This window comes from Chrysochloris asiatica, unplaced genomic scaffold, assembly GCF_000296735.1.
Source record: "Chrysochloris asiatica unplaced genomic scaffold, ChrAsi1.0 scaffold00445, whole genome shotgun sequence".
Lineage (NCBI taxonomy): Eukaryota > Metazoa > Chordata > Mammalia > Afrosoricida > Chrysochloridae > Chrysochloris > Chrysochloris asiatica.
This window is the reverse complement of record NW_006408963.1, coordinates 406,992-426,146: the sequence shown is the minus strand read 5'-3', so window position 1 is coordinate 426,146 and position 19,155 is coordinate 406,992. Positions and strand designations below refer to the sequence as shown.

Here is a 19,155-nt window from a genome sequence, read left to right as displayed (position 1 = left end):
CTGAATGATAGGAGAGGTGTCTGCTGGGCTTGGATTCTTTAACCACACTCATCCAGTCTGTATGCTGAGTACGTAATCTGAGAAACTGGATTAGATGAAGAAGAACTTGGCATCAGGCCTGGAGGAAGACTCGTTAAAAATCTGAGATGCAGATGATACAACCTTGCTTACTGAAAGCCAAGAGGACTTAAAATACTTGAAGATCAAAGACCACAGCCTTCAGTGTGGGTTGTATCTCAATGTAAAGAAAACAAAAATCTTCACTACTGGACCAGTAATGATAAATGAAGAAAAGCTTGAAGTTGTCAAAGACTTATTTTGGCTTGAATCCACAATCAATGATCATGGAAGCAGGAGCCAAGAAATCAAAGAACGGCTTTTCTGCTTGTGGACAGCGTGGAGGAAGCATCGTTAGTCTTCCTCCCCCCTCCCCCCACTGCCGTCATGTCTAAGTCAGAGTCTCCTAAAGAGCCCGAACAGCTGCGGAAGCTCTTCATTGGAGGTTTGAGCTTTGAAACAACAGATGAGAGCCTGAGGAGCCATTTTGAGCAATGGGGGACTCTCACGGACTGTGTGGTGATGAGAGATCCAAACACCAAGCGTTCCAGAGGCTTTGGGTTTGTCACTTACTCTACTGTGGAGGAGTTGGATGCAGCCATGAATTCAAGGCCACACAAGGTGGATGGAAGAGTGGTGGAACCAAAGAGGGCCGTTTCACGAGAAGACTCTCAAAGACCAGTTGCCCACTTAACTGTGAAAAAGATTTTTGTTGGTGGCATTAAAGAAGACACCGAAGAGCATCACCTAAGAGATTATTTTGAGCAGTATGGGAAGATTGAAGTGACTGAAATCATGACAGACTAAAGCAGTGGCAAGAAGGAGGGCTTTGCTTTTGTAACCATTGATGACCCTGACTCTGTAGATAAGATTGTTATTCAGAAGGACCATATTGTGAATGGCCACAACTGTGAAGTAAGGAAAGCCCTGTCAAAGCAAGAGATGGCCAGTGCCTCCTCGAGTCAAAGAGGTCGAAGTGGTTCTGGAAACTTCGGTGGTGGCCGTGGAGGTGGTTTTGGTGGGAATGACAACTTTGGTCGTGGAGGAAACTTCAGTGGACGAGGTGGCTTTGGTGGCAGCCGTGGTGGTGGTGGAGATGGAGGCAGTGGGGATGGTTAGAATGGATTTGGTAATGATGGAAGCAATTTTGGAGGCGGTGGAAGCTATAATGATTTTGGCAATTACAATAATCAGTCTTCAAATTTTGGACCTATGAAGGGAGGAAATTTTGGCGGCAGAAGCTCTGGCCCTTATGGTGGTGGAGGTCAATATTTTGCCAAACCACGAAACCGAGGTGGCTATGGCGGTTCAAGCAGCAGCAGTAGCTATGGGAGTGGCAGAAGGTTTTAATGGTTGCCAGGAAACGGAGCTTAGCAGGCAGGAGAGGAGAGCCAGAGAAGTGACAGGGAAGCTACAGGTTACAATAGATTTGTGAACTCAGCCACGCACAGTGGTGGCAGGGCCTAGCTGCTGCAAAGAAGACATGTTTTGCACAATACTCATGTGTATGGGCAAAAAAACAAAAAAAACAACAAAAAAAACTCGAGGACTGTATTTGTGACTAATTGTATAACAGGGTATTTTAGTTTTTGTTCTATGGAAAGTGTAAAGCATTCCAAGAAAGGGTTTTAATGGAGATTTTTTTTTTTCCACACCCATGCTGTTGATTGCTAAATGGAATAGTCTGATCGTGACGCTGAATAAATGTCTTAAAAAAAAAAAAGAAATCAAAGAACGTATTGCATTAGGTAAATCTGCTGCAAAAGACTTTTTTAAAGTGTTCGAAAGAAAAAAATGTCACTTTGAGGATTAAAGGGCGACTAGCTCCAAACATGGCATTTTCAATAGCCTCATACGCATGTGCAAGTTGGACAGCGAATGAGGAAGACAGTAGAAGAATCAATGCATCTGATTATGGTGACAGGAAAGAAGAAAATGCCATTGACTGCCAGAAGAAGAAACAAATTTATATTGGAAGTCAGAATTTGTCTCAGAAGCTAGGGTGGTGAATATTCCTCTCTCATACTTTGGACATAAAATCAGGAGAAGGAAAAGCTAAAGATCCCCAACCAGATGCATTGACACAGTGACAGCACGAATGGACTCAGACATCTCTGTTGTGAGGAGGGAACAGGATTAGGGAATGCTTTGTTCTGTTGGACATAGTCGCTATGAATAAGAAAGGACACAACAACACCTAACAACTATGTACTATCAGGTAACAGTATTTCCCTCTATTCCCTTTAACTGTTTATTTTGTTAACTTTTTATTGTGAATTGGGTGAAGGTTTACAGACAAGATCATCAACTCTACATTCAGTAAACTGTACACCTTGTTTCATATCCATGAATATAATCCCTACATTTAGCTACAGGGGAGAGAGACTGTGGCTCCCCATTTACATCTTATATTACACAAATGAACAAGGCAACAATATTTGTTGTACACTTGCCAAAAAAAAAAAAAAAAAGTATTCTTTTAAATGTCTGAGGAGCACATTCTGCCTGCCAGCCCGCCCACCGCCTCCTGCCCGCAGGCACACAGGCATCGTCTCTGCTGTCCGCTGCTTTTTAATAAATTCCCTTCAACTCTTGCACTCTTCCTGTGTTATCCGCTACCTTCACAGAGAGATGATTTTTTTGAAAACTCTTTCTGCCTCATGGACTTGTCTAAAGACCTGGTGTCACACCAGGGGCCCACAGATCTCTGTGAACATTTAGATTCAGCAGGCCACTCATAGGCCCTGTGACTTGCCAGAGCCCCAAGGCACTGGCCTTCGTAGATGTGCCCTGACAACAGCCAGGAAATGCACTCCCTGGAGAGGCACCCGAACGACCTTCAGCCAGCACCCATTTCCCAAGCACCTGCCTTCCAGTGTACCAGACACTGGGGGGTGGTCAGGCAGAGGGGGCTTGTTTGTGGCAGTTACATTTGAGTGGAGACTTTGTCGGAATGAGCGCTCCTCAGAACCCTAGGTCAATATCAGAACTCTTGCTTTGACTTGGAGTGCGGGTGGAGCCCAGCGGGAACCTGGTCTGAATGAAGGTGGAGAAGAGACTGGGGTAGGGTAGGGTAGGAGCGGAAGCAACACACAGGTGAGCAAGATGGGGGCTCAATCCAGACTGTCAGAAGTGGCCTGGCCACCAGAGACCTGAAGGTGGGGACAGTGAGCCAGAGCAACATGTGGGTGAAGACTTCCAGATGTAGGACCTGTCAGTGCAGAGGCCCTGCGCCGGAGCGGGCGGGAGCCAGCAAGAAGGCCCTGCGGGCTGAGCCTGGGGCAGGACAGCTTGACAAGCGCCCAGGGGCAAAGCCGCCGCCACCGCGTGCTCGGTCACCAGCGGCTGGCGGGGTGCGCGCGGAGGGGCGGGGCCGGCGGGGGCGCAGGCGGGGGGCTCGGCGCGGCAGCCACTGCGCGAGGGCGACGCTGCGGCAGGCAGGCTTCGGGCTCATCAGGTAGGGACCCGGCCGCCAACGCCGCCGGGCGCGCGCCCCGCCGCAGACCCCGCGCGCACACCTGTCACCGCCAGCACGCAGCTGGGGACGCGGCCGGCTGCGGCATTCGCGCTCGCGAGGCGCTGAGATCCGCGGCTCCGGGGGCGCCGTAGGGGGGTGCGTGGTCGTGTGTGGGGGTGGCAGGGGCATCAATCAGGGCCGCTTGGCGGTGGGAGAGCGTCAAGGAGTGGGTGCCGCTTGGTGCGCCTGGAGGGGCCCGGGGTCTCGAGGAAGCAGGGAGGTGGAGAGGCAGAGGAGGGGGCGTCTGGACGTTGATAGCTGTCGGGGTGCCAGGGTGGGAGGATGAGCGATCCGTGGTCGTGTACTTGTGGCTAGGGGGAAGCTGGTGGTCCCGATGGGAGCATGGCCCTGTGCCGTGGGGGAGGGGCAAGGTGTACCTGGGCTGTGATCCAGACCTGAAGAAGGATGGGGAGCCGGCTGTGAGGGTGGTCCTGGCCTGCTAGGGGGAACCGCTCCTGTGCCTCCCTCCATTTCTCTCCGCACCCCCTCCCCCAGCCATGCTGCTGCTCAAGAAACAGACCCAGGACATCAGCAGCGTCTATGAGATCCGGGAGAAGCTGGGATCGTGAGTGTGTGTGAGTGAGAGTGATTGGGAGTGTGTGAACCTACCAAGGGGGTGTGAGAGTGACTGTAAATAAGTGTGTGCACGTGCGGGGGCGGGAATGGGGGGCTAGGGTTAGGGAAGGCTTCTCCAGTTAGCTCCTTCAGCTTGGGGGGCCCTTGGCCCTACCCACCTCTGCTTCCCCTGTCTCCCCTCCCTCTCCCTTCCGGCCTCCCTTCATGTCTCTGCGGCAGAGGCGCCTTCTCCGAGGTGGTGCTGGCCCAGGAGCGGGGTTCCACGCATCTAGTGGCCCTCAAGTGCATCCCCAAGAAGGCCCTCCGAGGCAAAGAGACCCTGGTGGAGAATGAGATCGCTGTGCTCCGCAGGTGCCCAGAGCCAGCCCAGGGGCTACCGTGGGAGTGGGGAGGGTTCTAGGCCCGGGTGGGCGAGGGTGCCCACAGGGGCTGCTTCTTGCTGTTGCAGGGTCAGCCACCCCAACATCGTGGCTCTGGAGGACGTCCACGAGAGCCCGTCTCACCTCTATCTGGCCATGGAGCTGTGAGGAAGGCTGGGCGGGCATCGGGCGGTGGCTGGCCAGGTCGTGGGGGGGAGCACCTGGGTCAGCCGAGCCCCCTGGCTCCCCCCAGGGTGACGGGGGGCGAGCTGTTTGACCGCATCATGGAGCGTGGCTCCTACACGGAGAAGGACGCCAGCCACCTGGTGGGCCAGGTCCTAGGCGCTGTCTCCTACCTGCACAGCCTGGGCATTGTACACCGGGACCTCAAGGTGCCTGGCTGGCCCCGCCCCTGCCCCGCCCCTGCCTGCCCAGCCCCGTGTCTCACCGGAGAGCTGGGTGGTGCCCGACGTCCCAGGTGGGCCGATGCCAGGGCTGATCGAGCCTTCCCCGGGTGCTGTGCTACAGCCTGAAAACCTGCTGTACGCCACGCCCTTCGAGGACTCCAAGATCATGGTCTCCGACTTTGGCCTCTCCAAAATCCAGGCTGGCAACATGCTGGGCACCGCCTGTGGGACCCCGGGATATGTGGGTGAGTGAGGACAGGGCAGGGCTGTCCCCTGTCTGTGAGAGGCACTGACCATGAGATGCACTTTCGTCTCAGCACCCGAGCTCCTGGAGCAGAGGCCCTACGGGAAGGCAGTGGACGTGTGGGCCCTGGGGGTCATCTCCTACATCCTGTGAGTGGTCTTGGAAATTCGCCCCCTCCTGCCTGCCCCGCTGGCTTCAGAGGAGGTTTGGACAGCTAGCTGACCCTTCTGTGGGCACCAGGCTTTGTGGATACCCCCCCTTCTATGACGAGAGCGACCCCGAACTCTTCAGCCAGATCCTGAGGGCCAGCTATGAGTTCGACTCGCCCTTCTGGGACGATATCTCAGATTCAGGTAAGCTTGAGGTTCACCTGGGATGAGGAATCGTGGCCAGGAGGAGAGGGGCAGCTCCCAGGGGCCCTGACTGGCCTCCCTGCTCTAGCCAAAGACTTTATCCGGCACCTCCTCGAGCGGGACCCTCAGAAGAGGTTCACTTGCCAGCAGGCCTTACAGCATCTTTGGTGAGTAGGACCCTGCCAAATTGTCCCTTCCTCCCAGATATCCCCTCTCTGCTGACCCTCAGCCTTTCCCCAGGATCTCTGGGGATGCAGCTTTTGACAAGGACATTTTGGGCTCGGTCAGTGAGCAGATCCAGAAGAATTTTGCCCGCACCCACTGGAAGGTTGGTGTGAGCCCCAACATGGCTGCCTGCCCTCACCCTCGAGCCAGAGAACTTGGCCACTGCTGCCCAGTGGTCATGGTGCTCTTTGGCAGGCTCATGGCTGGTCCTGGGACTGCCATGACCACCCTCTCTTTTCACAGCGAGCCTTCAATGCCACTTCATTCCTGCGCCACATTCGAAAGATGGGGCACAACCCGGAGGGCGAGGAGGTGTCTGAGCAGGTGGTGGCCCGCCACACCCATCTGGGCCTCCTGACTGCACAGCCTCCCAAGTGGTGGGAATGGCTTCTTGGTGCTGGCCAGGGAAGGGTGTGTGGGGGAGGCTGGATGCAGCTGGCGGGGAGCCTCACAGACTGTGAGGGCTGAGGTGGAGTGGGAGATGGAGCAGGAAGGATGAACCATGTGTAGGGGGCGGGCAGCGCCTGACTGTCCCTTTCCCTGTGCTTCTCCCTCCACCCAGCAGATGGCAGCGACTAAGTGTCTGGCGGATTGACCCCATTCCTGTCTCTTGGACCTTTTTAGTTCTCCACCGCAACCCTGGGCTTGGGATGGGCGGGCATGGGGCATGGGCTGGCCGCGAGGTGCTGTGGGGCTCCCCTTCCTAATAGAATGACCATTCTTCCTGCCGGCTGTTCTGTGCTTCGCTGATCGTGGGTGATCCTGCTTGTGCTGTGGCTCGACAGCCTCTCCCTCAGTACCCCCCAAAACCAATAAAAGACCGACAAAGCAATGGACCAGTGGTGAGCTTTGCGCCGGGGACAGCACCACACAGCCTCTCCTCGCACCACCTTTGCTTCCTCCACTGAAACCTCCCATCCCACACCACAGGCCATGAAGAGGTGACCTGTGTGTCTTCCATGCCTTGGCTTATGGAGGTGGCCGGAGGCTGAACAGGGGCCCAATGTGTGGGGTCCCAGCCCCAGAGCTAGATCGTAGTGTGCCTACATACATACCAGCTGGGGGTGGCTCGCTGGTGTCTCTAGGGAGACTGCTGCCTCCCCCTCATTCTTGTGTGTCTTCTCTGGCCTCACAGGCAACATTTCTAGTGCGCCTTGCTGTCAGAAGACTGGGGCCCCAGCATCAGCTAGTGGTGGGAAAGCCCTTGCCCTCTGCTGGGATGACAATGACTGCCGGCTTTCAGAACCCCATTCCTGGGTCCCCAGCCTCTCCTCGCCCCTCTAGGCTTTTCTTCTGGAGTGCCCTCAGGGGTCCGGCAAGCTGGCCACCTTCCCCTTCCCACCAGGCCCATCACCACAACTCCCCTTGGCCAGACCCCTACCACACAGCCCTTGCCACCAAAATAGCAGGTCTCACCCTGCCCCAAGCCTCTCCCTGTGACCTATAGGACAAGGTGGGTGTTTGTCCCAGGGCTGGACCTTGTTTCAGTCTGTCCAGCTCCCTGTCTATGTCAGTGAAGGGGTGGAAGCGATCAGTAACCAGAGATGGGGATTCGCCCCCCACCAACCCACCCAAGTCCCATCCTCTCCTGGTTGGAGAACATGATAAAGAAGACCCCCTCACCTCGTTGAACCCTTTTGGGAATTGAACGGAGGTGGGTGAGGCCAAACAAAGCTGACCTCCAGCCTCTGGGTTGGAGGGAGGAGAAGACCAGCACTCCAGCAACCCTCTGCACTGGGAAGACAAGGTTGTCTGCTGGGGGAGCCTGCCAGCCACCAACTTGCAGCCCAGGGCACTCTGTTCCAAGCCCTGATACAGGACGCAATCTGACCTATAGCCAGCAGGGGGTGCCATAGCCCCATGTTTATTGGTCTCTTAGTCAGTCCGTGCCTTCAGCACCTGGGGCAGCTGCTCCGTAACATTTCTCCTGTCTGTCACCTCCCAAATCCTGCCCTGCCTGGCCCTGAGGATGTCATCCTTTGTGGGAGAGGTTCTGCTCTACCCATCTGGGAGTGGAGAGAATAAGGGGTCCCCAGGTCTGGCATAAGCGGCTCCTCTTCTTCATCGCTGCAAGACCTCCCACCTGGTGCAGGCAGTCGATGAGAGGAGAGCTTTGGGGTCACTGGGAAATGGGATGCACAGTCTTGGAGAGGGAAAGCCACCACAGATTTAGCTAAGGGAGGGGGCATTGGGGAGAGAGCTGGAGGGTTGGCAGCACTTCAGCTGACTGGACAACAGGTGATGGAGGAGCAGGGGGCACCATGGCGGAAGCTTGAAGTTGTCCAGTATGAGCCAGGCAGGTTCTCAAGATGGACCCAAAGCAGGGTCAGCCCCTCTCTCTCCAACTGCCCTCCTGGGGGGTTGGAGGTAGGACTGGAATTGAGCGGGAGTCCTTGAGGATGTCACGGCAGGAAGCTGCTGGCCCTGTTCTGGGCCACACAGGGGCAGTCACACACTGTCTTTGAACAGACCTGTGGGTCTTGGAACAGACTCCAAGCGAGTCTGGGAGCAGCGGGCAATTGAATAGCCTTGGTGGATTAGGGTGGAAAGTGAAGGGTGGGCCATGTTGCCATTCGCTGCGAGGGTCAACTGGGGTGCCAGTGAGTATTGGGGGGCACATGAGATTGGCTTTGGACATGATGACTTTGAGGTGACGGGAAGGCCCTGGGCGGTGCAAATGATGAACATGTACAGCTCCTAACCAAAAGGCTGGAGGCTTGATTCTACCCAGAGCCACCTCAGAAGACATGCTTGGTGATCTACTTAGGAAAATAAATCAGTCATTCTAAGCCTGTGGAGCACAGCTCTACTCTGACACACATGGGGTCACCCTGAATGAGAGAGAATCAACTCACTGACATGTGGTTTTAGGGGGACACGGAAGTAAACAGTGACTGCCGTTCCACCCTCTCTGCTCTTGTGAATCGGGATAGTGCTTTTGAGCTAAAATTCACTAAGGCTCATTCTTGCTGGTCAAAAAGACATTGTTACTGAATACTGAGGACTCCTGGTGTGGCGCTGAGAACCACCGCTCGGCAGTTCAAACCCACTAGCTGCTCCTTGGAAACCCTATACAGGGTCACTGAGCTGGAACCGACTCGACAGCCCTTCACCACCACCACCACAGTGATTACTGAACACTTGTCATGTTTCAGGTGCCACAGAGGGCCAGTGGCTGGCATGACCCTCCTGGGTGTTTACTTGTGGGGAAACAGAGGCAGAGGGGCAGTGAATTTCTTTTTATTTATCTTTACTAAGATTTGTCTGGTCTACTGGATCTGAGGATTGGTTTATACTAAAACAGGATAGAAAGATTCCCAAATGAAGGGGCTCCAACCAGAAAAGGGATTACTTTCTCTCATATAACAGCCCCGAGTTGGTAGGTGGGCCGGAGCCGGCGCTCCATGCATCATCTGAAGGACCCAGGTTTGCCCTCTGCTAGGGTGATTTCCATGTTGGCATGGCCAAGCTAAGGCCAAGAAGGGATGAGAAGTATAGGGCAAGCAATTGCCTTAGAAGGTAATGAAGTCAAAATTGCACAGATCAACTCATATTAGCCTGGTGAAAACTTAGGCACATGGTCACTTAACAGCAAGGGAGGCTGGAAAAGAAAGTTTACAGCTGGAAATCCATACACCCTACTAATCCTTGGGGAGAGGAGATATATTTCTAAGAGGAGAACGGAGAGCGTGGATACTGGGGGACACTTAGTGTTCCCCAACTTTGGATAACTCTCAGCTGTTATTTATTTATTTATTTTTAACACTACCTCCTCAACGTTGTTGTTGTTACGTGCCTTCGAGTCTCTTCTGACTTGTATATGGTCGCTATGAGTCAGAACCAACTCGAAGGCGCTTAACAACAACCATACTCTATGTCCGAGTCATGGTGTGGCGCTGTAGGATAAGCACTGGACCACAAGGTCAACTTGAATCACAAGGTCCGCAATTCAAACTCACCAGTCGCTCCTTGGAAACCCTAAGACAGGGTCACTATGAGTTGTAACCAACTCGACAGCATTTAACAACAATAACATACTGTATGTCATGTAGTTTCACAATCTGCTTTGTTTGTGGAATTGATATGTAAGGCATTGTCTCTGTAGACATCCCATGCACAAACTGTTTCATTAGATATGCCCTTCAGAAGGCACTACTAGCTCCAGACCATCTTATTTGAAACTTGAAAAAACTCAGCTTTATTGATGTTTGACAGTTTGCTATGGCAATCTGAGTAAAGACTGGGTGGGAGCTGATCCAGTGAAGCCCTCCTCCCACCCAAAATGCTGTCCCTAAATCTTTCCGAGAGAGCTATCAGCAGCATCCGTTACCGGGTATCTTCGAGTTGCCTCCAACTCCTAAGGAGCCCCAAGCACAGAGTGGAATTACCACAACCTTCTTCTGGGGAGCAACTGGCGAATTTCACCAACAGACCTTTGTTGGGTCAGCAGCCAAGTGGTTACACTACAACACTAGGTTCTTACTCTAGACTCAGACTTTCTTTTCCCCACTTCTACCCAGACCCAAAATTGGATAAGCACACACCTTCATCTCTTTTTGTGGGCTGTGACTTCCCTGTTGCTGCTGTAACAAATCCCCAGTCCCTTGGAGCAGATGTCTGGCTGAATCCTTTGCTCTGGTTTTCCCTTGCTTTGTGGTCCCTTATTCCACCTTCAACAACCCCCCCTCCCCACCCCCTGCCCACCGCAGGGCAGCTGCGTCTGACCTCGGCTTCCTTCAGTCCAGCTCTTCTCATGCTTCCGACTCTCTTTCTCACTTACAAGGAAAATCACCTCATTTCAGAATCCTTCATTTAACCCACCTTAAAGTCCCTTTTGCTTTGTGAGGTAACGTTTTTACAGGCTCCAGAGACAAGGACTGGGCATCTTTGGGGGCCTCTACTCAGATACTTGGAGTGTTGGGGTGGCGCTGTAGGGTCAGCGCTGGACTTTGAATCACAAGGTTGACAGTTCAAACCCACCAACTGTTCCTCGCAAACTCTATACAGGGTCGCTGGGAGTTAGAACTCACTTGGCTGCACTTAACAACAACAACTCAGATACAGGTTAACAGCAAGGGGAGGGGGCTCTGGCTCAGGCTGTTGACAGACTCAGTTCCCCCCTATTGTAGGTCTGAGGGCCCCGTTTCCCTGCTGGCTGTCAGCCAGTGGAGACCCTTCTCTCTGCTCCTTGAACCGGCAACACCACATTCATGAGAACACGGACACTTTGGGGTTCCCTGGTCCAACCACAAATCTTCCGAGGGCTGTGATCTCCAGGGGTCCTTTCATTACATAGGCTCCACCTACCAGCCCTGCCATCCGCTCAGAGCAACGAGGCTTTGTTTCCTGGCTCGTGGGTGCGGCCTCCGCCAGTCAAGGGAAAAGGGTGTCCCAGAAGGAAGGACAACCCCATGGCCAGTGGAGCTCCATCACTTAATCCTTGCACCAAGGACCCTTACTGACTGCCCTGCTGGCTCAGGGACTCCCCATCTGATCCCATATTTTTGGGTTATACCCCAAGAGGAGTTCTCCAGACATCTGGTCCCTAATTCTCCACTCAGTCTTCCTCACACTTCAATGGTGTCCACCCCCTCCAGTGTCCTGCTGTTCTCCGAAGTGGCTCTGAAGTCACTATGGTGGGCATCCGGCCTGGACCTTTGCCTCAGACAGAGGGACTCACACCAGATGTGACATGTTGCTCTCTCCTTGTGAAAGCACTTCTGAGGTGCCGGTGACCCTCAAACCAGCCGCTACTCAGCGACCATACCTCTGTTCACCTTCCTTGCTCTTCAGGCACATGCCATGGGGCCCACAGGATCCCTGTGCTGACTGCTAGTTGTCTGCCTCCCTCCAGAGTTCCAGCACCCCGTTTTGCTCAGAACTGCATCTTGGGTCCTAGCACCAGGAATGGTGGTCAAACTGCAGGCGGCCGGGTGGGTTACTGCCTCCACCTGGGAGGCAAGGCCCTGGGTGGGCTAGCACTGAAGTTCCTGGGCAGCCCACTCATCCTTGACCTCTGAGCATTCACTTCTGGCCTCAGAGGGCTGGCCTGACAGGGATAGAGTCTCCTCACAGTCCCTTCATTTTTGCCACATTCCTTCCAAAGGCGCCATTCGGGAGTGCCTTGTCCACTGGAGGGTCTCCTTTCACCTCCCTCCCCACCTTCCCCAAATCAGCAAGGCACTCACAAAACATCTTAGTGCGGGATTTTAAACAGTTTATTCAAGAGAACAATTACAGAGAGTGGTTATGAGGTGGATTACAAAAAACAATCAAGGCCCGCTCCTCCTCCTGGTCCGGGTGTTGGGGTGTGGCCGCCGTGAATGCCCCGTGCATAGTGCTTGCCCGCTCCCAGCACTCTCTGAGACCCCATCTCTTCCGGTGGCAGAGTGAGCACCCTCAGTCACAAGGGCCCCAGGGATCCTGGCAAGATAAACAGTCAAGCCAAGCCGCTGCCTGTTGCCTCCCCGTCCCAGCTCACATCTCCATGGGAGAACCCCTCTCCACAGTGGCCACTTGGGGACAAGGGTGCACGCCTGGCAGCAGAGCACTGTGGCAAATGAGGTGGTTGGAGCAGACACACACCCTTCCAGAAGAGAAGAGGATAGCGGAAAGGCCAGGGAACCCCCCCACCCCCCCCAAAGAAAAGAGTAACAGTCGAAGAAGAGGCAGGTTGGGGGGGGGGGGGTGATTTCTGCCTGAAAGTGGCAGTTTCAATAGGCACGTTTAGTAGGCTCCCCGCTGATGTTTTAAGTGGACGGGACAGGTCTCAGGGCAGCCTTTGAGTATCCTAGGCCCCAGCCCCTGCCTCTTCCCACAGAGCCATGTGAGGTATTGAGCTCCCTCCCCCCAGTCCCCTGCTCACAGCTGAGCCTCCCCATCCCCATCCCACCAGCCCCCCTCCATCACATGAGGTGGTTGGAGCACCCATTGGGAGGTGGTGGTCATGGGGAGGGCTCCTATGTGGGATCCAGCTCAAAGACGCCATCGCTGGTGGGGGTTGTGAAGAAGGAGGGCGGATCCTCGGAGGCAGTGGACTCCTGCCCCCCACTGTCGCGCCCCCTGGAACGTCTCTCCTCCAGCCTCAGACTTCGCTCGAAGTCCAGCAGCTGCCCCATGAAGTTGAAGTTGGGGGAGATGTTGGACTTCTTCCTCTTGACCAGGTCGTAGGCATCGTTGAGGGAGAGGTGGAGCTTCTGCATGAGGTAGGCCACGGTGACGGTGACGGAGCGGCTGACCCCGGCCAGGCAGTGGACGAGCACCCCGCAGTTCTGGGACAAGGCCTCGTCTAGAAGGGGCCGGGAAAGGGCAGCCCGCCTGAGGCAAAGGCCTTCCCAGCCCCCTTGCCCACTGGCCCGCATGCTTTCTCAGGGAAGGGTAGCCCAGTGTCCAGTGTCTGCCGGCTCCACTTTGCAGACTGAGAAGAATTCTTGGGGGAGGCGAATGGGGGACAGGGGATGACTCACCAATGAATGCGATGGCCTCTGGAAAGAACTGGGACAGGTTCTGGCTCCAGTGGTCCGAGATGGGAATTTGTTTGTACTGGAAGTCACCGTTCTTCTCAAATAGGTTGGGCAGGTTGGGGGTGACGTTGAGGATGTAACGGATGCCCAGCTTGGCCAAGCTCTCCAGGTTGGCCGAATCCCGGGCACAGCCCAGGTACAGGTTGGGCAGGATCTGGACAGGATAGGATAGCAGCAGCCCCGCTGGGGGAGGCGTGGTACTCTCTGAATCCAGGCCGTAGCTCCTGGACTCCGCCTCAGATTCCCCATCCGAACAGTCGTTGCTCACACATAGGCCGCCCAGCCCTACCACCGGGACTGGTCCGGATGCCTGCGCTGCCCTGGGACCACCTTGGTTGGGGAGGTTGGTCTCACACAGGTGAGGACACTCGGCCTGGAATCGGCTGAAGCCACCTGTTGGGGAGAGGGAGCCTGCTCAGCTGTCTGGGAACAGGGAGTAGCTGCCAGATGTCTCAGTGGGAACAGGAAAGCCTACAGCTTAGTATAGACTGGTATGGAGTAGGAGATGGGGTCCAGGCAGAATAGAGATGTGACCCTTCTAAGCCACCAAGTGATGGGGATGGTCAAACTGTCCCTACCCTGGGCCTGAGGCGACACTATTATTTCCCCTCTCCCACGCCCGCTATGAGCGTGGGGGTGGGAGTTTCTCTGGGGTCTGTTCCCCTGTTGGCCTAGGAGTAGGGCGGACTCTCTGCTCTCATACCTGGAACCTTTCTGAGGATTCACCTAGTTCTTCCCATTTTCCAGACTCGGGAATTGGGGCTCCAAAGGGGGAAGGAATGAACCAAGGTCAGGCTCAGCCCCCCAGCTCCCCTCTGCCCAAGGCCAGACTCATTGTGAATCCCCCTTCCCGGCGAAGGCCGAGTGACGGAGGGTGGAAGGTGGCAGGCGGGCCCCTGGCACATACCCTGGAGATAGTAAGCCACGTAGCCCTCCTCCCTCAGCTTCTGCAGCAGGATGCCCAGGACGGAATCGGCCTCCCACTCGTCATCGGCCTGGGCCGCAGCCTCAGCCTCCGCCTCGCTCTCCCCGCGCCGTCGACGTCCGCCGCCCTGATCGTAGAGGAGCACCGGGCCAGGCGGGGTCTGCTGCAGCGGCGGCCCGGGCAGCAGCGCACGCACTGACAGGCTCCCCCTGCGCAGGCGGCGCAGCAGCAGCGCGGGCAGAGCCACGCTCAGCGCCCCGCGGATGCGCCCCGCCTCGTAGAGCTCGCGGCTGCGACAGTCCAGGAGCAGCAGTTGTGGTTTGGGGGGAGACAGCTCCTGGCACAGCCACAGGCACGAGCGGCCCAGGCCCTCCATGGATGCCAGCGCCCTGCACGTCGGGCTGCGGGTACTGTGGAGAGAGAGAAGAGATGGGCGTGAGCCGGCCTCGTAGCTAGGCTAGCCCTGTTCCCCGAGGTGCCCCAAGGGCACTCCTGTACCGCTGACTCCTCTGCTCCCACCACCCTAGTGAGTACACTCGGGAGAGCTCCCCGCAATCAATGTGCCCGTTTGGCAAAGAAGAAGGCTGGCCATCTCATGGTCCCTAGGCCACCACCACATCCCTGCACCCCGTTTCTGTATCTCTTACTCACGCCCGCCCGCGGCCACTCCCCAGGCTTTTGAGTTTGGGGGGTGTGCGGGGTAGGAGTTCAAGACCCAGTTCCCCCATGGCCAGGCGGCCCCGGCACAGAGGTGGCGCCCAGCCGTCGGGCCTCGGCAGGCCCTCTCATAGCCAAGCTGTCCCAATCCCCCCCGGGGAGGAGAGGACAAAAGGAGAGAGACCTAGAGCGAGCTCGGGCGACGGACGAGCGGCCACTGGCGGAAGTCCTGGCCGCGATGAGGAGTGGGGCGCCGGCCCCAGGCAGGGTGTCCCCGGACCCGGCTGCTGGGTAAGGGGCAGGGTTGCCGAGGAGGTGCGCACGTGGAAGGCCACTTGCTGGCCTCAGATCCAGCTTCCACTCTGGAAGCCGCTCCTTTTGGATGAGAAGCTGCCTCTCAGAGGGGCGGGGCGGGGGCGGAGAGGGCGGGCAGGGGAGGGCTCAGGGTGGCCAGCGAGCCAACGGGGTCTAGCGAGAGCAACTGGGTGGACCTTGCGAGTGGCGCGCTAAGCTGGGGCTGCCACCAGGCGGGACAAGACGGGGCAGAGGCCAAGGGCAGTCAGGGGCCCAGTAAGGACCAGTCAACCACAGCTCCCCTGGTGGCGCCACCCAGTCAGGAAGCAGGGGGAGGGGTGGGGACCAGAGGTTGCTTCCAAACCAACTCATTCTGTGACCCTAGATCATCATGGTCCCTGCCTGGGCTTCATAGGCTAAAGTGGGACTTCCCTGGCCTCATGGAGGAGAGGTAGAACAGGACTAGAACCCAGGGACACCAGCAGCAGGACAGGAACTCTGAGGGTCAAACCCCACCCCACCCCACTCAATCCCACCTCAATCCCACCCACCTCCTTAGGCAGCATCTTTACCTGGGACTCCCCTGATTTCTCCACTGCCTCCTCTCCTCACGCCCCAATCTAATCAATCTGAAGGCAAGAGGTTCCACTTATTAAATGCATTCAAATCTATGTTCTCCTCTCTGCACTGACCTCAGGCTCGACTCCATCTGCCCTGCTGCCTGAACTTGCTTTCAGCAAAGGCCATGGACAGAGGGACAGACAAGTCCCTGCTTACAGAGGCTCACAGCCTGGCAAGGGGGCAAAACATAATAATGTCAGCTAAGTGTTGAGACAATGAATCGGGACATTGTGTTGAGGGGGGCCTTTCTAAAAACTTTGATCTGGCTTTACTCCTCTGCATGAAATCCATCAAAAGCAAGTCACAATATTGAGACAGAGAAGAAAAGGTGCAACGCATAGGACAAAGCTCACAGACATCTATAGAAAAGTTAAGACCGGGATTGATAAATGGATACGAATATGAGGATAGATATTGCATAAAGGAAGCAATGCTTCTAGTTCCAAAATATTTGGGGAAATGTTCAACCTCAAGCATGTAAGGAAAGCAAAGTGAAAAAAAAACAACAAAAAACAAAACAAGGAAGGCAACAGTCCCCATCTATTACATTAGTAAACCCGCCTCATTTCTAAAGAAGAGCATCCAGTGTTGGCAAAGTTGCTGTGAAATTGGGAGAAGGAGTATGGGCTGGGAAAGCCCTTTTGGAAATTAATCTGGTGATATGCGTCAAGAAAATCTTCTGGGACTGTCCCTGAAGAAAATAAACGAAAAAGAAGGGCCAGGCACACCATAAAGCAGTTTCCTAAGGAGTGAAAAGTACAAAGCAAGCAGGCAGCCTAACATTTAGAACAGCTATGGACAGACGTTTGTATGTCCATTGAAGATTGGTCTCGTGAGCCATGGCGCAAGATGAGAAAATGCTTGAGAGGTCACAAGGGGTGGAAAAAAGCAGATTCCAGAAAGCTGGAACCCTTCTAAGGGGCCTCCCGCTGGGAACGGCAGCAACAGTGGTGGTTGGCCCCATCCTGTCCCTGCTTAAGAACATGCAGGTCTTCAGGGCAGTTCTACCTGAACCTCAGGCATGGAAGCCTCAGACATCTGGGCCGTGCCTGCCTCTCTCTCTTGCACTGGGGGCCCTGGCCCCAGCACAGGCATTCCTCTGTCATCTGTCCAGATTCTGCCTATTCTTGGAGACCCCAGGGCACTCTCTTGTGGGCAGCCCTCCTGTCTCATGGACCAGCAATGGTGTCCCTCCCTGGCACACCCTGAAATGGCCACTCTAAGAGTCTGCAGACCCAGAGCTCACGTGCCCCTTTCTTAGTCTTTCACATTCCAGCTCTGGAGAGGCAGGCGCAGGCACCCGCTGCTATCTGACCAGGGGTACCCTACCCAGGTACTTGGAATGGGCAGGGCTGAAGGCACCAAGCAGATTGTTCAGCATGGCTACGCTGCGGCCAGCAGAGAATTGGAGAGACGTGTGTCCCGACTGGCCCTACCCTGGAGGTTCAGTGTGGTTGGAGAGAGCGACGCCCAGCTCTGGGAGATAGACGTTTCTGAGGTGTCCAGGGTGCGTTCTGGAGAGGGCTCCCTGGAGGTGACGAGCTGCAGGGGGAGGAAGGGAACACTTAGGCCCGAAGAACCCCCTGCTGCCCAGCTGTGTACTGGCGGCTCCCAGGGCAGCCCGGGAGGGAGTGTTGGGGGCTGGGGGGATTCAATCTCTAGAGTGAGTGCTCAGTGCCCGGAGCCAGCAGTGCCCGCAGCACAGGCAGCGCCAGCAGCAGGACAAATGGGAACCTGTGGCCATCTCCGCACTGCAGGGAAAAGCGTAGCCAAGGCTCTTCCCCCCTACACACCCCCCCCCGCCAGGTCCTCCCACTCGGGGCCCCCTGCAACGCCTGATCTGCTCACCGGCCCCGCCCCGCGGTCGCTTCGGAGCGGGGAGCTTGGGCGGGGGTGTGCGCCCAGCACCTCGGCCTCCCCAGGCCACCCTGGGAGGGCGGAGTCAGGCTGTGGGCCGGCGTACTTGCAGCTCGCCGCAGGGTGGGCGCTGCGCCCACCGCCCTTAACCTGTCTCTCAGGCGTCCGGATGCAGTGAGACCCACCGGGTGCCCCTGCCTCTGGCGCGCCGGGCTAGCGCCCCCTGGATTTCCTAAAGGCGCTGCCACCCTCAGGCTCCGTGCGCGCCGCCAGTACCTCCAGATCACAGTGTCTCCCGAAACCAGAGCCCCCACCCCCACCCCAAATGCACCGTTCCCACCAGACACAGTGGCAGGATTTCGACTGTCGAGCGGGGCCTGGTCACATGGCCAGGAGCACAACTCCCAGCGACAGCGCTGCTGCCAAATCAAGTCTCTTTGCCACTTTCTGGTGGGGATTGCTTTCTGGTTTCCTGGTCTGTCTCCTGGCAGGACGGGGAACTCCTCCCGGTAGGCCGGTGTGTGCCCGTCCCCCAGTTGGCCCTAGACTCGGTACTCAGGAAGAAATGCTCGCTGACAAAGAAGGCATGAATGAATGAAACCAATTGTTGCGTGAGGGAGCCCAGGATGGTGCCACCTGCTTTTCCCTCTGCCTCTCGTCCCCCTCCTCCGCGCCCAGACACGCACAAGCACACGTGCCGACCCAACCCTCTCCCCCACCCCGAAGGCACACGCGCAGCACGCAGATCCTGGCCCTCACGAGGCCACCTACTACGTGCGACGTGGTCGGCGCCCCTTGGGTCCCAGTTGGTCTGCCTCTATTTCAGAGCCTGCTCTCTCAGCCCCTTCCCCCGCGCCATCCATCTCAGTACCTACCTGGGGCCCCAAATGCCTTCTTTATCTTTTAGGGGAGAGGCTAGGCCAGGCTCTGCCTAGGGGCCAGGCTGCCAGCCGTTTCGAGTCAGAGCCCCGAGGCGCCTGGCAGGGTTGCCACTCACTGCTGCAGCTCCAGGGGAGTGGTGGGAGGGGCTCAGGGACGTGGGGGGGGGGAGCAGGGGGCGATTTGAGATGGGGGTGGGAGGGATGTTGGAGAGCGGCCGTCAGGCCTGGGGGCGCGCTGGGGTTGCCGGTTTGTGCGAGCGTGGGAGCGGGGACGCAGGACTGTGCACGGGAGGGCCACGTGGGTGTGGGTTTGTGTGGGGGCTTGGCTGCAGTGCTTCTGGTTGGCAACGTGGGTGGGGTGTCTGTACTGGGCATCTGGGGAGTTGGCATGGTGGGGGAGTTGACGTTAGTGCGGGTACCGGGGGATGTGCGCGAGGGTGTGCCTGGGTGGGTCTTGGGGCGTGGCACAGGCTGGGGTGTGTGGGCTTGAGCGGGGCGGGTGGTCGGCTCAGGGGCTTCCACCGCTGTGTACACTGCGCCGCGCGGTTTGTGCGCGCGTGTGGGCGGGTGTGCAGCTTGGCAGCGCAGCGATGTCTCCAGGGAAGCGCGCGCGGCACCCGCGGGGTGCGAACCAGCAGGGCTTTGGGGGAGCAGGGTGG

General features: G+C 56.6%; 2 protein-coding genes and 2 pseudogenes across 2 annotated transcripts; 2 read left to right on the top strand and 2 right to left on the bottom strand.

Annotated features, from left to right (window-relative positions):
* The first annotated feature begins 444 nt into the window (after nucleotides 1-444).
* On the top strand, nucleotides 445-1,407 carry LOC102834292 (annotated as a pseudogene).
* Nucleotides 1,408-4,071: 2,664 nt separating this feature from the next.
* On the top strand, nucleotides 4,072-12,301 carry PNCK (pregnancy up-regulated nonubiquitous CaM kinase). Its single transcript, XM_006877220.1, has 12 exons — nucleotides 4,072-4,139; nucleotides 4,370-4,501; nucleotides 4,599-4,673; nucleotides 4,763-4,901; nucleotides 5,038-5,161; nucleotides 5,234-5,309; nucleotides 5,401-5,513; nucleotides 5,602-5,680; nucleotides 5,754-5,841; nucleotides 5,982-6,149; nucleotides 6,363-6,421; nucleotides 12,127-12,301. The coding sequence occupies exons 1-12, from the start codon at nucleotides 4,072-4,074 to the stop codon at nucleotides 12,299-12,301; spliced, it is 1,296 nt and encodes a 431-aa protein (XP_006877282.1).
* Nucleotides 12,302-12,697: 396 nt separating this feature from the next.
* On the bottom strand, nucleotides 12,698-14,562 carry DUSP9 (dual specificity phosphatase 9). The gene is made up of 3 exons (XM_006877180.1): nucleotides 14,169-14,562; nucleotides 13,205-13,654; nucleotides 12,698-13,026 (listed from the first exon to the last, which is right to left on the bottom strand). The coding sequence occupies exons 1-3, from the start codon at nucleotides 14,560-14,562 to the stop codon at nucleotides 12,698-12,700; spliced, it is 1,173 nt and encodes a 390-aa protein (XP_006877242.1).
* A 4,082-nt stretch (nucleotides 14,563-18,644) lies between these two features.
* LOC102815444 overlaps nucleotides 18,645-19,155 on the bottom strand; it is a 59,882-nt pseudogene continuing 59,371 nt past the window's right edge.

Excerpts from the sequence above, each read along its gene's own strand:
- PNCK (XM_006877220.1), top strand. The coding sequence starts at position 4,072 with ATGCTGCTGCTCAAGAAACAGACCCAGGACATCAGCAGCGTCTATGAG. Across the intron at positions 4,902-5,037 it reads TTGTACACCGGGACCTCAAG|CCTGAAAACCTGCTGTACGC; the intron begins GTGCCTGGCTGG and ends GCTGTGCTACAG. Across the intron at positions 6,422-12,126 it reads GGGCATGGGCTGGCCGCGAG|AGTGAGCACCCTCAGTCACA; the intron begins GTGCTGTGGGGC and ends TTCCGGTGGCAG.
- DUSP9 (XM_006877180.1), bottom strand. The coding sequence starts at position 14,562 with ATGGAGGGCCTGGGCCGCTCGTGCCTGTGGCTGTGCCAGGAGCTGTCT. Across the intron at positions 13,655-14,168 it reads CGTGGCTTACTATCTCCAGG|GTGGCTTCAGCCGATTCCAG; the intron begins GTATGTGCCAGG and ends TCTCCCCAACAG. Across the intron at positions 13,027-13,204 it reads AGAGGCCATCGCATTCATTG|ACGAGGCCTTGTCCCAGAAC; the intron begins GTGAGTCATCCC and ends GGCCCCTTCTAG.